Source organism: Cheilinus undulatus, linkage group 14 (assembly GCF_018320785.1).
Source record: "Cheilinus undulatus linkage group 14, ASM1832078v1, whole genome shotgun sequence".
NCBI lineage: Eukaryota > Metazoa > Chordata > Actinopteri > Labriformes > Labridae > Cheilinus > Cheilinus undulatus.
The window spans coordinates 32,735,741-32,752,804 of NC_054878.1; the positions used below are offsets into that span (position 1 = coordinate 32,735,741).

The 17,064-nt window shown below is 39.4% G+C and overlaps 1 protein-coding gene across 1 annotated transcript in view; it reads left to right on the forward strand.

The window, feature by feature from the left end:
- Nucleotides 1–331: 331 nt before the first annotated feature.
- kcnk3a (potassium channel, subfamily K, member 3a) overlaps nt 332–17,064 on the forward strand; it is a 58,675-nt gene continuing 41,942 nt past the window's right edge. Inside the window, exon 1 of the mRNA XM_041805883.1 lies at nt 332–712. Within this exon, the coding sequence (XP_041661817.1) occupies nt 430–712 (283 nt within the window). The 5' untranslated portion in view covers nt 332–429. The remainder of the gene's footprint in view (nt 713–17,064) is intronic.

Consider the following 17,064-nt stretch of genomic DNA (forward strand, 5'->3'; position numbering starts at 1 on the left):
TATTCTGCTGATAATACTTCCAGACTTTTCAGTAGGGCTTTGAACTATTTAGTTACATTTTTATTGCCATATTTGCTAAATTGAACCATCTACCTGTAGCTTAGATGTGACAGGTGCATTGAGGAAAGCACTCAGTATTTTGCTGAGAAGGTCACGCACAGTTTCCTCTCAGTTCTGGGAGGGAGAAGTGAGAGAGAGGGGTGGACTGATGGGTGGGTGTAGGGGGAGGATTCCTCTGGTGGGAGGGGGACAGAGAGGTGAGGGAGAGAGAGAGGGAGGGTGGTGCTGAATGAACAGCTCCTCAGCTCATAAAGTACTCAGAGAGCTCGTCTGCTCCTCCGTCAGAGCCAGCCATGAGCCAGCCGAGCTCCCCGTCCTCCAGACCCGCGCCGACTCTCCGCCCGTCCCCCTGACTCTCACCGCGGCACCATGAAGAGGCAAAACGTGCGGACCCTCGCGCTCATCATCTGCACCTTCACCTACCTGATCGTCGGAGCGGCGATCTTCGACGCGCTGGAGTCCCAGGAGGAAACGAGCCAGTGGAAGGAGCTGAACCTGCGCAAAGCGAAGCTGCTCGACACCTTCAACCTGTCCTCGGAGGACTTTGACGAGCTGGAGAAGGTGGTGCTGCAGCTTAAGCCGCACAAAGCAGGGGTACAGTGGAAATTCGCCGGCTCGTTTTACTTCGCCATCACTGTGATCACCACCATAGGTAAGAGGGAGCCAGTCCGAGGTCAGCTCGGCAAACTTTAGCTCACTGCAGGGGAGAAAAGTTGTCATGATGTGTTACTGCCATTCTTTGGTTTCTATTTGATTTGAGGCAACATCCATGACTGTAAAGCCTTCAAACCGGGCTAATATTTGGCCAAGCACTCAGAGAATCTCAACCCTACAGGGAATATTTGAGCACTAAGCTATCAACGTAAAACAAAGACTTGCTTTAACTTACCTTCCTGGGACACGGGGTTATTATTTGATCAAAAACAGTTGTTCTATCTCCAATTAGGTTCAACAGGTTGCCCTCAAACTCTTTAACAGAACACACAACAATGGACGTATGGACAAAAACGGCAATATGAAATATTTGTACGGAGGCCCTAAGAGGACATGCAAACTTTATTCAACATTAGTTTTTCTGAGATCTTAAAAAAGACTCCTTATCATTGGAAAACAAGTGGTGTTATTCTAAGATAATGAAATACATCAGTAAAGATCCAGAGACACCTGAAACTTACCTGTCATGATGAGGAAAACAAATATAGATGTCTTTAAATCATTTATGGCTTATTTCATTGGGCTAGATACAACAGCCTGTACATACAGTGCCTTTAAATGGACATAGATACAGGAAAGTTGTAACTGCATTGCAAAACAACTGCAACATGGACACCAAAAGACTACTTGTTCTCCTCATGGCTCTCTGTATAAAATGCTAGTGTTTCATTATTTCTATGTGGTTACGAAACACACACTACGAAACACATTTGAGGTCAAAGAATTTAAATTCTACGTTTTGTGTTAAAATATGCAAGGCAGCTACCATCTGCATTATAATTATTATTTTTATTCATTTCAAAATTCCACTGGCTGATCTGTGTTACTCTAGGTTTGTGGGTAATGTAGTGCTACCTGAGATTGCTAATAAACCTTACCTGGGTCTCAAATCACCTACTTGTGCTAGTATACTGTATAACAGTGCACCAAAATGAAGTACTGAGCACTTAAGCATGGTTAGTAGTAAGTAAGTAAGTAAGTAAGTAAACTTTTTTCATATAGCACGTTTAAAACAGCTTTCAGCTGACCAAAGTGCTTCCTACCTAAAGCATAATAAGAAACAACCAAACAATACAGGAAATCACAGGTGAGACAGTTAGAACTGTCTGAAATGTACACTGCCGTTTTGCACTTACAGAAAGTGACAACAGTTTAACCATAGACATATGTAGACACCTCATCGACTGTTTACCCACTGCTGTGATACATCAGCGTGTCTGTCATATTGCCAGAGGCACTCGCGTTTACATTAAACAGATTTTGATTCATTATTTTTGTGCTCAGTGGTCCATATTCATGTAAGTAGTGATTAGTGATGGGCAAGTTATTGAAAAATAGTAACTAGTTAGTTACTAGTTACTGCTAGCAAAAAGTAACTTAGTAAATGTAAAAGTAAGTACTAACTTTAAAAGCAACTCGTGTTACTTTTTTTGCTTCAATCCTGATTAATGCACACACCACATTAATAAATAATTTTGTGGCAGCATGAGAGGAAACCATTCTTAAATTTCATACGACATTGAAGCCATTATTATCATGGTAAAAAAGGGGAAACAAGTTTTTTTGTACACTTTTTAAGAAAAATAAAATCACTGTACTGCATTGACAGTGCGCAAGTTGAATAACAATTGCATTCTTAATGTCTCTCTGCATGGTCCGACCTTTCATCTCATCTGTATTTTACTCATTATTTCTCTGAAGGATGTGGACTCTACAGACGGTATTGGAACCATGTCTTTAACAACTTGGTCTAACGTGAGCTGTACAGCACTTGTGGCGCACGGATCTCAAGTGACTAGTTTAGCAGGAGCGTGTTGATTAGCTGGGTGCTACATGAGGCAAAGTTTTCTTTTCTTTTTTGTTCTTTACCGTGAGGAGGGAAAAATAATGCTGGTATTTCACAGACAGGAAGCTCACGCTCCAGTGCTCAGCCATGGTGTGCATGTGTCAGTTTGTGTGTCTCTGCAGCAGCGGTACTTCCACTTCCAGCATGCTGCTGTGCTTACATTGGTTACATGTCGTCCGCCAAACCGGATGTTTTCTAACCTTTCTCATTACGTTGTTAGCTGTAAAAGTGACAAGTAACGAGTGCTCTGAATTTTCTGTAATTGTAACGGTGTTAATGACTTTAAAAAGAATGCGTTACACTACTAGTTAGAATAAAAAAGTTATTGCAACATGTTACTTCATAAAAATCTTTATGCACAATTTGTTTTCATGCGTTTTATCAGTCAGAGGTAGAGGGAGAATAAAGTATATTTTTCACACCTAAAATAATAAGTACAATGTCAAAAAAGTAAAACAAATAAAGTAAGGCCTCAAATTTTCCTAAAATAGCTGATTTTATGTATTTATTTGAATGTATTTTGTATTGCACCTATGCTCTTTGCAAATTAAGATATTATAAAACACTATTATGAAATCATTAAAGGAGGATATACCATAATATTTTAGCATTATGAGACTGCATGCGTGCAAGTGCAACTTTTGGACTCCTACATTCAAAATGAAGCTCTTATTTAACTAGAAATATTTGGTTTTATTTTGGTAGTGAGAGTGAGAACATACCGTAACGGTAGCATTTGTCGAATAAAGTTACAGACTAACGTTGCATGTTACATGTCAGTATGAACTATTGTTGATAATTTACTTAGTGGAACCACAGACAGAAACTTGTTGAACACAGTTTGCTTTCAGAGTTTTTTCCTCTTGAGCACTGGTTGGTAATGTATACCAATACTAGACAGTTGTTCCTCAAAATCAAAGTGACTGGAGCCACATGAAGGACAATTTCTGTCCATAATAAAACCCTTATATCTCTAAGATCGTCATTAGCAGAAAGGCTTCAGGGAAATTTAAGTTATGAGACATTTGTTTGTGCTCTTGCTCATTATTCCTGCTACAAAACGCCCTCAGACACCACAGAGCTCCCGGCTCTTTACTCATTTTATTACACAGCCTTTATGCAGAGTGTGTTTGATTTTCATTTGAAGCCATCTTCACTGAACTCTTTGCTAAACACTCGGCTTGTAACTAACCGCTCCAAGACTCGTTAGTCAGACATTTAGATATCTGAAAGTGATACACAACCATCAAATGATAATGAGCCTTTGTAGCTAGTTAACAGTTTGTCGACACACAGTGACTATAATGATGACACAGTGTAAAACAAGCACTGTGCTGAGTAAAAAGTTCTTTATTATACATCCTGTGCTATTATGTTACACCAGAGATGCCTCAGTCGTGTTGCAGAAATGCTGTTTTTGTTGTCATCACTACACATGTGGGGGTACTGTAATGTTTGCTGGTATGGACTTTGAGCATTTTAGCTTCATGCTTTAGTTACGATATGTTTGACAGTGGATTTAATGTAGTGTATGTTAAAGTCAGGGCAGATGGCTTCCAACAAAGAGTTGTGTTTTTGTTGTTATCATTACTGATTTGCATTGTGGGTTACTTATGCCTATCTGATTTCAAAGTTCAGGTTTCCTGGTAAGCACTTATTCTCATCGCTCAGGGCCACAGGTATGTCCTAGTAAAAATCTGTCTGATAGAGGACATTGAAATAGATGGCGTAATCTAGTGATACTTCAGGTTTCTGCCTATTAAAAGGAAGGGGTTGCATTGCAACTGCCACACACTGCTTACTTGATGAGTTTTCTGCATCCCTGATTTTTTTAAAGTTCAATAGATCAGCTTGGTATTCTTAGATGTACTGTATTCGTTTGTGTAGAACTGAAATCCAGAAAATCTGAGAGACAGGCACATAGCACATAAATAGCTTTATTTATTAGTTACATTAGTTACTCTTAACTTTTATCCTTTTTATTTAAATGCGTTTTTCTGAAAATACTTTACCTAATATATGCTACAACATTGTCTCAATTCAAGTTTTAAGTAGTGAAGAACTTATCTATAGCTGGCCACTGTTAACCTTTTGGGATTGTTTTAATGTTAGTCACTCTCTAGCTGCTATGGTAGCAATAAAAATACAGACATTAATATTTTATTCTACTTCCATTCAGGCCATTTTTGTCCACCTACAACTGACCTAATTATTGATATCAAATACTCATTAATTTTTGAAGATTTTAACCCTTTGAATGCCAGTTTTTTGTCATGATACCACCATATTTTGGAAAAAAAAGAAAACAATGAAAAAATGAAGAATGGAAAGATTGTTGTTCACAGTGTTGTTTTAGCTTATGCCCCGTTTACATGACGTGTTCAAGTGAAAACGCAAAAGTTTTGTAGCGTTTTGGCTGTCCGTTTACACGGCAACAGCGTTTTGGTGCCTGAAAACAGAACTTTTTGGAAACAGGCTCCAGAGTGGAAGTTTTCAAAACGCCCCGTCTCCATCTCTGTGTAAACAGGGAAAACGGCACTTTCTGAAAATGAACATGCGTACTGTGGCTGCAGTAAATATCCACGCGCGAGTAGGCTAAACAAAGATGGCCGACACCAGTGTACCGTTCGTGCTCCTCACTCTTTTGAATTTAACTGTACTTCTCCAAAAAAGTGTTGATTAACCTCACCATCACTTGGATCAGCGGAGACATATTTCGTGCCTGGTGTTTCCCACAGTCTCGTGTGAACGGAGATCATTTTGAAAACGCTGCCGTCTGAATGTGGAACTTTTTGGAAACAAAAATGGAAAATGTAGCAAAAGGTTGTCATATAAACGGGGCATTAGTTACTTGTTTCCTCTAACAAACACCGCAGACCTAAACAGCTGTTCAGATACCATGAGGCAAAGGAGCATGTAGCCAGTAGCTTGCAATGCAAAATAATTCCAAACAACAAAGATTTCTAGGTGAAACATTAAACGCTTCAAAATTGTCCACACAGCATACAATTGAGCCAACGTTGCTTTTTTGGGCCCATTTTTATCTTGAACTTGCTAAATTATGTGGAATTGCTGCATCTATCTATAGCACCATATAGCCTAGCTTCCCAAGCACGTCCTGTTTGAAGGGGCAATGCTCTCTGTAATCTCTGGCAGCTGATGGCACTACTATCACCAAATTCCATACAACTGAACCTCAAAAATACCTGTTTGCCATTGAAAACTTTTACGTTTGTTGTCTCAAAATATAACCTTTTTTCAAAAAAGAAAATCAAACACCACAAAACAGACATTTTTTTCCCCCGTAATAGCAAGTAAACGTGTTGAGAACTCCAGAGAACAAATGAAACTGATTTATTAGAACAGGAAAACAAATGTTTGTGCCATTGTTGCTACAACAGCATTTTGAGTTTTATAAAAGGTCTTCATTTAGACAAGAATGTTCTGATAATGATCAGTGCACACTTAACTGCAAAAATGTCTGAAATCAGTGTAGTATATGTGCTAGGCCTGTGTTTCTTAACGAATAACTACACTAAGGCAGTAGGGGTAGCAGAGGGGGTTACGCCACCTCATTTTGTTGATTTAAATTTTGTGTCTTTATTTTAGTATTCATCAGCAGTATACTCTATTAAGATGCTCAAATAACATCACTCACTTTCTCAAACATTTCACATGATATTCCATTACCACTGCAGGTGAGCTTTATGTGCTGGTCTTACTGTTGTTGAGGTAGCATACTGCAGCTATTATCCTAATGTGTAGGAGTACAGGATAATAATGGCAGCACGCAGCTGCAGGAAAGTGTTTGAATAAAGGTGTAAGAGGCTTAATATGTTCTAGAGGACACCTCTTCATGCATGGATGATAACTATATACAGATAAAAAAAAACAAAAGAAAAAAAGGTCAGCAAATATATTTAGGTGGCTTTAAACATACCTCAGTGGACCATCCAAGAGTCATATACAGTGCCTATTAAAAGTATTCACCCACTCGGATGTTTTAGGCCTTTTAAAAGCCCTCTTTAATGTCAGTTAAAATGGATTTCTACAAAGTAATGTCAGTCTAATCAAAATCATGTTCTTATATCTGAGAACTGCAATTTTACACCAAACTTCTTTGCAAAAATGCTCAAGCTCTGTCCAGTTGCATGGGAGCAGGTGTGAACAGCCACAATCCTCAATTAGACTGAGGTCTGCTTTGACTCAGCCCGTCCAGAACATTCATCTTGTTGTCTTTAGACCGTCTCTGTGTAACTTTCGCTGTATGCTTTGGGTCATTGACTTGCTGGAAAATACACCTCCTTCAAGCAGTAGTTCTCTTGCAGGCTTCTGATATCCCGCCCTCCGATGACGATGTTTAGCCCACAGAGTTTTACCTCTGCATCTGCTTGCACTGACTACAACTCTTTAACAGTGGTGGTGTAATCTCAGCATACACTGACTGTGCAACTGAAACCTTAACGAAAACATGGCCAAAACTCCAGATTCATGAGCTCATACTGCAGTCCAATAGTTGTGCAAGGCACACAGTGCATGATATACAGAGTCCTCAAACTGAAGAGTGAAAACAAGATGCACCATGCTCAGCACCACTTTTACAACTTTGTCCGTGCCTACTAACAGCAAAAGTTCAACCATTTTCCCTTCTTCAAAACAAATAAATTCTAAAAATATTGTATTTAGCCCACAATATAGACATTCTTTCCTACGTAACAACAACAAGTATTAATTTATTAACAGGACCTAGTAAAGCATACAGTTCTTACTGCCCAATCCAAAAATATGATTGTGTTCATTTTCTGGTGTCCTAAAGACCCATAAGTCATTCATCAGAAGGCTGTTCTTGAATTCTTTGTAAGATTTTCTCTCTTTAATGACAATTGTTTGTTTATTGATTGCAGAAAGAGAGAGAGAGCGGGGGAGAACAGGAAAAGAACAGCGTGCGACGCTGTCTCTCAGTTTGATTTTTGCTTCAAAAATAATGTAAACCCAATCACATCAGACAGTGTAAAGATCAGACTGTGGATGAGATTGATGAGTAGCCTGATCTAGGCAGATTTACATATGTATTATATTCCTTCTATTTCTTGATGTTGTATTTAAGTTCAGTGACTTAGAAATTGTTTGTATCCAGTAGTTTACAAAAATTGGCTCAACATCAAAACCTTCCTTTTTCAGGCACCCAAAACAAATAGCCAAAACACTGCAAAAGATCACTGTCATGTAATCATAGCCTTACTGTCTCTTAAATTAGTTCATTATCTTAAATTAGTTCAATGTATTTGGTGATGTATCACCAAAATCAGCTAACATTTTTTAGCATCTCTAAAGCTAAGTAGCATTGGCTACTTTAAGTTTCTGGTCATAGCAGACAAGGAAGGCTGTGATTCTTGAATAACTAACAATACTGAACTGAAAAAAAAAAAAAAAATTTAAGAGTTGATCTCATTTATAAGAGGAGCTTACTTTGTTTTTGTCTCTTGTTGGCATGTTTTTTTTTCATTTCTTAGAAGTCATCCTTATCTGCCTCTCCTATGTTTTCTTGTGTATTTAGTAACCAGGGCAGTTGTCAGTGGTGACCTGTGACTTGTAACCCTATCAGATGTTAGCAGCTAATTGCAAACCAAGCCAGCCCCGGTAGTCTGTGACTGCCTTCTGTAATTGTGAGCCTAGCGGCTGCTACAAACACAGTGATTGGCGTTTCAGCCTGCCATTAAGTATTAATGACAACACCAGACCCTCACTGTTCCATACAGCCTCTGGCACACAACATTAACACTGCTGAACACACTATATCCTGCTGCCATGACTTACAGTAAAGTCTATGGAGTGAGCCACAATACAAGGCTGAGACATCTACCTTATAAAGCTTTTCTGTGATTAACTAAATCAAAGCTAAAGCTGGGATTTATTAACATTTTCTCCTGATAAAAGAGCAGCTGAAACTATTCCCGTCACCTGCTGGGGTGTAAAAATAGAACCTCTTATTTCCTGTCATATTCTGTTAAATTATAATTAAAGTCATTTCACAAATGAGAACTGCTGACATTCAAATTCACCACAAGACACCTGCATGGACCACAGTGCTGGATTCATATGAAAACATTGTTCAGTGGAAGAAAATCACTCTCCTAAATAGGAAAAACAGCAGGCTAAGCTTAGGAAAATAATGTGTCAGGCTAGATAAAAGTACACAGCAAAACAAGCCATGGAGAACAGCTAAACCAAGATAAAATCCAGCCCTGCATGCTCTTATCATAATTAAACTTACTGTAAGTGAAGATGGGAGGAGAAGCAACAGTTGGTTATCAGTCATCACTTTCCACAGAGGAAAGAGGAGGCCCAGGCAGGGTGTCCATTTACAAACCTACTCTGATGGGAGAATGAGCTTTAAACAAGGATGCACTTTCTTTATTTATATATTTGTCATGTCAGAGTAGATAGCCTTTATTTCCTAACATTTTTAGTTGTATGGTACATTATCAGATGCATGGAAAAAGCAAAAGTACCTTGTATCATAGATGATATTAAAAGATGGCCGACAAGGCCCCAAAAGTGAAGCCAAAACATTTGGAGCTCCCCTGCTGACTGACTACAGTATTGACTATTTACCTTAGACCTTAGGCCATTGTGCACTTTAGTCAATAGTCAATTAGCCTGCTTAACACAAACGTCAATGACTCTGTTAAATGAAGAAAGCCACCCTAAAGGGCGCCCACAAACAAAGAAACTTGTGAAGACTGGACTGAAAGAGGTGTGACCTTAAAGCATTGATGCTAATAGCTTTACATGTGAGTACCTGCTCAATCTACATGTATTTAATGGAAAACTACACAGTATTCTGTTTCCACTGTCTCACTCAGTTAAAGTCACCAGTAAACATGGTAACATTTTAAACCTTAACACCAGGGCTTGCCAGCGTTAGCCTTTTCTGCTGTAGGCATTGCTATGGAAGATGCTGTTTAACATACTGATTTGCAGGTGTCTAATACTGGCATTTCAAGCTTCCTAAACTTTCCTTGTACAAAATGTGCACTACAAAGTGAATCTGTGGACACTAATATTTATTCAGCACTGGCATCCATTCAGCAACATGCCCGATTAGCCTTCTGAGCTGGATGGGACATAAGGCAAACTATGAAATCCAAAAACACTTGAAATTCTTTTCCTGTCATTACAGTTTGTTTATATCATGCTTATTTATTTCCAGGAGTTCACTTTAAATTACACAAGGGTTTTTCACCATGACTGAAAAGTCTGTTAACAAATGCCACTCCTACTGCCCCCTGTGCCATTGTAGCAAAGTTGGGGATGATAATAACTAAAGCTTGGTTCCATCTGAAAAATCGCACCTCTTCCCCTATATTCAAGTGCCCCCTTGGCCCCTGAAACAGAGTTTCAAGGGGTAGTGGTGAAATCTTCCCCAATGAAAAGGGATGACCATTAAAGCTCCTGATATGTAATCAGTAGTTAACAGCATTTATGAAACAGAGGGGACAACAGTATCAGACTTTTCTATGATAAGCATTTTTAACAAAATGTTTGTTGAAATCAAAAGGACCATGATACATTGAAACAACATTAGATTATTGAATTATATTGTTGCCATAGTTTCAGGTACTTGCAGACGGTGGGAGGAGGGTTTTTGGTTTGGGAACCTCCAAATTTTATTCCTGCTTTGTAGATGATGATGTTTTGTTGGCTTTTTTCAGCCAGGGACTTCCAGCAGGCATTCGGCGGTTTGTAGGTTAGTGTGAAGAAGGAGGTCGGTTGGAATGAGTTTCTGCACCTCCAAGTCTAAGGTCATAATCCTCTGCCAGAAAACCGTGGATTGCTCCCTCCAGGTGGGGAGTGAGTCTTTGCCTCAAGTGAAGGAGTTCAAGTAACTTGGGTCTTGTTCACAAGTGAGGGTAAGAAAGGACTGTGAGATTGACGGGTGGAGTGGTGCAGCATCGGCAGATGTAGTACCAGACTATTGTGGGGAATTTACTGGACGATCTTCATTCCAACCCTCACCTATGGTCATGGAGGGAGCTCTAAGTAAAACCGCTGCTCCTTGGCATTAAGAGGAGCCAGATGAGGTGGGTTGTGCAGCAGATTAGGATGCTGCCTGGATGCCTCTCTGTGAAGGTCTTGCAGGCATACTTAACAGGGAGGAGACCTCAGGATAGACCCAGGACTAGCTGGAGGGATTATAACACCTTGGAATTCCTGCAAGGAAGAGCTGGAAAATGTTGCTGGGGAGAGGTGTTTTGATTGACTTGCTTAGCCTGCTCCCACCGCGGCCTGGCCCTGGATAAGTGGGAGGATATGGGTGTATTGATGAAAATGAGACTAGTGCTAAGACGCCCAGTAGAAGACTGGCTTTACAGGACTAATTGTAGACTTACTGCACATGAGAATGAACAAAATATAGTCTTAAGTTTCTTTCATCAGGTTACAATATGTTATCATTTGCAAGATTGGGCTAAATTTCAGAGGCCATGTACACTTTGACTTCTACTTTCATTTTCTTGGGCAAAGTAAATAATCTTCCCATTATTAACACGTACAATTGCATTATATAGCAGGTTGTTTAGTTTAACAACCATTTTTTACTTAGATTGTTTTATAAGGACAACTGCAAATACTTCCTTTGCATTAACACTTAATATTTTAAATTTCACTGCTGTGTAATGCTCTAATGTGCAATTGTATTTGACTGCACTGTAATACTGCAATCTATCACTACCTTTCCTTCTTTCTTAGTAAATTTGTTTTTTGTTTTTTTATATATATAATAAGATTCTGCCTAAAAGGTTTGTTGTATAGCACCCACTCTCCAGTGTGATATGAAGCAGGCCAGTATTAAATTTAAAGAGTCATCTTCTCCATCATGCAAACCTCTCCTGTCACATCCACTTATGTATACAGATGCACTCTAAAGATGGAGAGAGGTTTGAGAGGAGTTCCTCTGCATAGTCAGGAGCTGGTTCCAACAGAAGTCTGGGTCCTAAGGGTGCTCTCCGAACAGTCACCCACCTCCAGGGCTGCTCATTCTGTCATCAGATTATGTGACCGCAACACAGCAGTTCAAGGTCATGTAAGGCAGAGTGGAGGACAAAAACACAACACAAATACACTTGTACAAATAAAAGACGGCTCATATGCTCTGGATGTTATCTGATAACAGCAGGAACATGTGAAATGAGGACATCAGGAGCCGTTTTGCTCTTTCAGCCAGCTGGCCTTGGTGCCTTTGTGTTTGAATCTCTAACACATGTTGACATACAGTAGTGTCTCTAGGACTTGTAATATGATATCATAGTGTGTTTACACAGGCTTAATTAAAAGATCAGTTCAACCAAATGTTATAACAAAACAAATGTTTTGATTTCAGTTTGGGGGATCATTTCTTCCTCTACTGCACAGTCTTGTACAGACGATGAAATGGTGCATTTTTTCTATCCAGTGTTCCTTATTCATTTTGTATGGTTAGGCACATCAAAATGTATGTGAATGCAGCACGCAGTGCCAGTGTTAGAGATACAAAGGCTTGTGGTCTTTTTATATCGTGGTGAAGAGAAACAGCAAGGCAGTCAGGGTGTAGAATGATGATGTAGCATCTCTGCTGTTGCAGAAAACTGGAGTTTTATTTCCTGATATAAACCTACAGATAAATCACCTTTAAGCCTGATTAACATTTCTGTACTGCAACTCACTATTTAGGCTACTTATTATATGATCTGTGTCCCCATCCATACATGTGTGAGCAATGTATGACTAAAATTGCAGTGTTATATAGGGTATATATGATAAATGTATTGTTTATTTTTGTATGCACATTAGGAACTGTAAAGTTAGTTACATTTTTATGATGACTAATTCTGTTGTGATGTTTGTTTGCAACAGCTTGACATTTGGGGGGTATTACTGTATGCTAACTGAGAGAGCAGAAGATTATTATTATCTATAGTCGCTGATGAGATGTTGTTCCAGTTGCTCTGACTGTTGAGATGATTTTGTGTTATCTGTAAACATACACGGTGCTTGGTAGATTATTTCTTGTTACAAAGCTTCTTAGTAATAAATCTTGTACTGTTGGAGCCTGTTTATTTTCCTTTTAAATGATGCCACATTTGTAAGGAGCATGCATTTGTGGGATGAGCAGCAGAGCTGAGTTTTGTGGGTGGTGCCCATGAAAAATTCTCCAATTCTTCTCTGCCAATGCCAAATAGCTTATTCTACCATTAACTCCTGTTTGGTGGATTGGATGATTGAAGTCTGAAGCAACAAGACATATTGGTATTTTGGTAATTTATTCATTTAACAAACAGGAGCCTCAGTAGCATGTGGAAGAACCATACACAGCCACAACAACCTGGTCACACACTGCTGTGGGATGGCATCCTATTCTTCAACCAGCATTTGTCTCAAGTCCACCAATGTGGCTGTGCTGGTCACTCTGGCACTAACAGCCCGTCCAAGCTGATTCCACAAGTGTTCAGTGGGGTCGAGGTCAGGACTGCTGGCAGGCCATCCTCTGAAATTCTGGAGGTAGTCTCTGATAATTCCTGCTCTGTTGGGGCAAGCATTGTCATCTTGGAGGAAAAAGTTCAGTATCAGACTGAAGAAATGGAATTGCCACTGGTTGTTGAATCTTATCTCATTAAGATTGCCTCCAATGTTGATGAGTGTTGCTTTTGCAGTGAGGGAGATGCCACTCCACACCATCACACTGCCTCCACCAAAAGATGGTACTCTTTCGGTGCAGCAATCAGCATAGCGTTCTCTGCATCATCTTCACACTTTGACCCTATGATCCAACTTAGTAAGCAGAATCTGTCTCATTGCTTGACATAACAGGTGCCAATCAGGCCCCTGACTGTCATCACCTGGCGGTACCAGAAGCTCAAAACAAAAGTCAAAAGCTATAGCAAAATAAGCTGTTTGGCACTGGCAGTGAAGATTTGTCACATTTTCATATGGGCACAACCCACATACTCAGCTCTGCTGCCCATCCCACAAATGAATGCTCCTCACAAATGTGGCAGCATGTAAAAGTGGAATAAACAGGCTTTCCAACAGTATAAGCTTTAAGGCCAGGGAGCATTGTTACAATAAAGAAATAATCTACCAAACACAAATCTCCTTATTTTTTGTGCTAAGTTTATAATCAAATACATTCTAACATATAATCTTCTGTCCAACATGTAATCTCTAAAATCATACACTTTCCTCTTGGCTGAGCAAACCTCATTAAGATAACATGGCTCTTTAAAGTCAACATGTGGCTTAACTTAGAAATCATTCCTTTAAAATCACCTGCTATGTTTTTTTAATCCCCTCTAGTTTAATCATTTGTATACAAAGATCATTTGGCTATTTGCTGGATTGCTAGACATGAGTTCATTTTCTGTTTATGAAGAGAGTTAGGAGTCTGTGTTGCAGAGAGAGGAAGCATGTCCAAATATTTAAGGGGGCAAACATGAGCACCTACCATTGCATTTGAATTTTGCACTAGCTTCATGTTTTGAGTTTGCCACTTTGTTGCAGCAGACTCACATTTTAAGCTCAATAGAAGTCACACCTCTGATAAGACAAACAGCCAGTGGGTGTTTACATTTAATTGTTGGGGGGGTTTAGGTGGCCAGTAATACTTCAGGGGGCTGCCAGGGGCAACCATAAACCAGGGCATGTATCAGCAGCTTTAAACCCAAAAGAGAGAATCCAACCAGTGTAGGTGAAAATCAGCACTTTGGTTTGTAATCTAGACTCCGGTCGCTCCATCACAGCAGAACATCAGTCCTAGATGTACCAGGAAGCTAAAAAGTGTGTTAGCACACAAGTCCTGGAATATGAAACAGGCTGTTGCTGAAAAAAGAGCAGATGAGCTCAGCAAATCCTCTCTGGGTCAGTGAATCCAGCGTCTGTGTGTGTGGACTCACGATGAATTAAACATTTGATCATTTTTCTATTTTCACTGCTGACATGGACTTTGATTCGGCACCAGGCGTGAATCCATTTTCAGCTGTGGCATAATTAGAGGGCATGTCCTGAATTATTAATGGTAATTACTTACATTAGGATCATCATTATTATTCAGTCAGCTTAAGAGGTTAGTGCGGTAAGTGGTTGAGTGCACAGAGAATATAACTCTTCCCAGCTCTCCCACATGGGCACGGATCATCATCAGACAGAGACGGGTACTGCAGGGATTCATCAAAGGGAGAGAGTGGGCAAGAAAACATGAAAAAGATCTTTCTAAACATGTAAACATATATTTATGAAATGACATTTCACTGTGTGATTTAAAGTCAGAAAGGGTTGTAGTGGCAAATGATAAAGACAGGGATGGACCGATTATATACCAGCTAAAACTGTCATGTTGACAGAAGAGGCTCTTGAAGTGGTTTACTTGTGGAAAAAATGTTTTGAAGGTTGAGTTGAAGGAATTAATCTGTTGATTTATTTTGTAATAAATGCCTGACTGACTTAACATTGTTCAACATTAGACAATAAGCTTCCACACGCTTCAACAGAGATACCCCGTTGACATCTCAACAGTCACAGAGTCACCGTGATGACTTCTGCTCTGATTTCTTCTCTTTTGCGTTTTGTAATGCTGCTCTAAGTGCCTTGAATTGAACCTTGCGAGCATTTAAAGTTTTTTTTAATTTGAATACTAAAAGCAACAAAAAAGAAACCTCTTTAGTTTTCTAACCTCAGTGTTATGCATGAGAAAAGTTGCAAAGATGGGGAATAAATCCTATTATCCTGCACAATGGACCTTATAGTTCCATGTGCACTTTGTTTTGAAACACTGCCTTGACTAGGAGAGCTTTGCTACTCAATCAGGTTGTGATATTCACGTAGAATAAGCCTTGAAAGAAGCTTCGGATTGTTTTTGTCTTTCTAATATGTTCTTTTTTAGTATTAGCATACAATGACACCTCATCAAACTCAAGACTTTACTCAATAACAGCTAAAAATAAATTGAAAATGCTTCATGTGTCCCATCTGTAATGTCTGTTTTTAGCATGAAAGGTTTTTAATCTAGCAGAGCAGTTTCAGTTTACACTTTAATTGAATTGTGTGGTGAACTGATCCTGGTCCTGCTGCTGAGCTGCTGCTGTCTTTTAAATGATTATGAAGATAATGTGACTGTAACTCTCCCTGCTGCTTGCATAAAAGCGCCTTAAAACGTAGGGAAAATTACCTTGCATAACGCAGCGTCATGCTCTGCAGGGAAGCGCTGCCCTCCTCAGCCATCAGAAAGACATGCTAAGATGTAACATGACATACACATTTCTGTTGTAATTCATGCCTGTGTGTTTGAAATTACACAGCAAATGCATTTTAATGTCCTAAAGGTCAGAGAACAAACTGTGCATGGCATTTACGAGCATGTTAGCAAGATGTTCATTAAAAAAGAGCAGTGGACTGACGGTGTTTGAGTCAGAGTTGCTGCAGGGTCATCACCGAAAGTATGAATAAGCTTTCATTGTTTGTTGAATGTCACTGATGTTACAGGAAAATAAAAAAAAAGACAGCTGGAAGTGTGCAGCTGGATATTGGTGTTCCCACCAAGTGGTTCAGTTTGGTACGTTCTGAAGTGGTAAACTATTGCATTTTCACAGTACACTGAACCCTTATTTGATAGATAGGAGTGTATGCTGATGCAGCCATCCTATGTAAGACAACCTGGGATACTTCATTGTTCCTAATAGGCGCGGTTAGCCAGCTAAACTGCTAGATAATAATACCAAATGAGCTTGTGCAAGATTTCAGAGCTGACAAACTAATTGTCTATCCTTATTTATAAATAAAGCCCTGACATTTCAGTCAAACTGTAATGAAGCCTCCCACCACTAGTAGACCTAAACATGAGAAGCTTGGCAGTCGCCCCCTCTTGCAGATCACTATTATGAGACAGTGCCTCTGTCAGGAAGGAAGACGTGTAATTGCCAGTACACTGTGTGTCCTGTTTCAGAAGCTTTTTTATACAATTCAGCTTCATTCAGAAACAAAATCTCTCAATTACATTCATGAAATAATCCCATTCCAAACATTACAGACTGAGCAATATTTCATAAATAAAACAGGAAAAAAGGGATTCATTTATGTATTGACCCGTTACTGAAGTAGGTGCTGAACAGTGGCTCACTTTAGCTTCATTAGCTTTAGCTTATGCACATATGGCTACACTAGCTATATAGTTAATGTTACTACATATGCCAATGTAGCTACACTAGCTTTAGCAACATGAGCTTTAGCTAATGTAGCTAAGTTAGCTTTAGCAAATGTAGCATAAGCTAATGTAACTGTTAGCTTTTGCTTTATCTGCACAAGCTACATAGCAAATTTATCAGAACAAAGGTGCAGTCTTCAGCCAGGTTACCTATGTAGATTACATCAGTAACATAGCTTCATTTGTATTAGCCTTAGCTACGTTAGGTGCG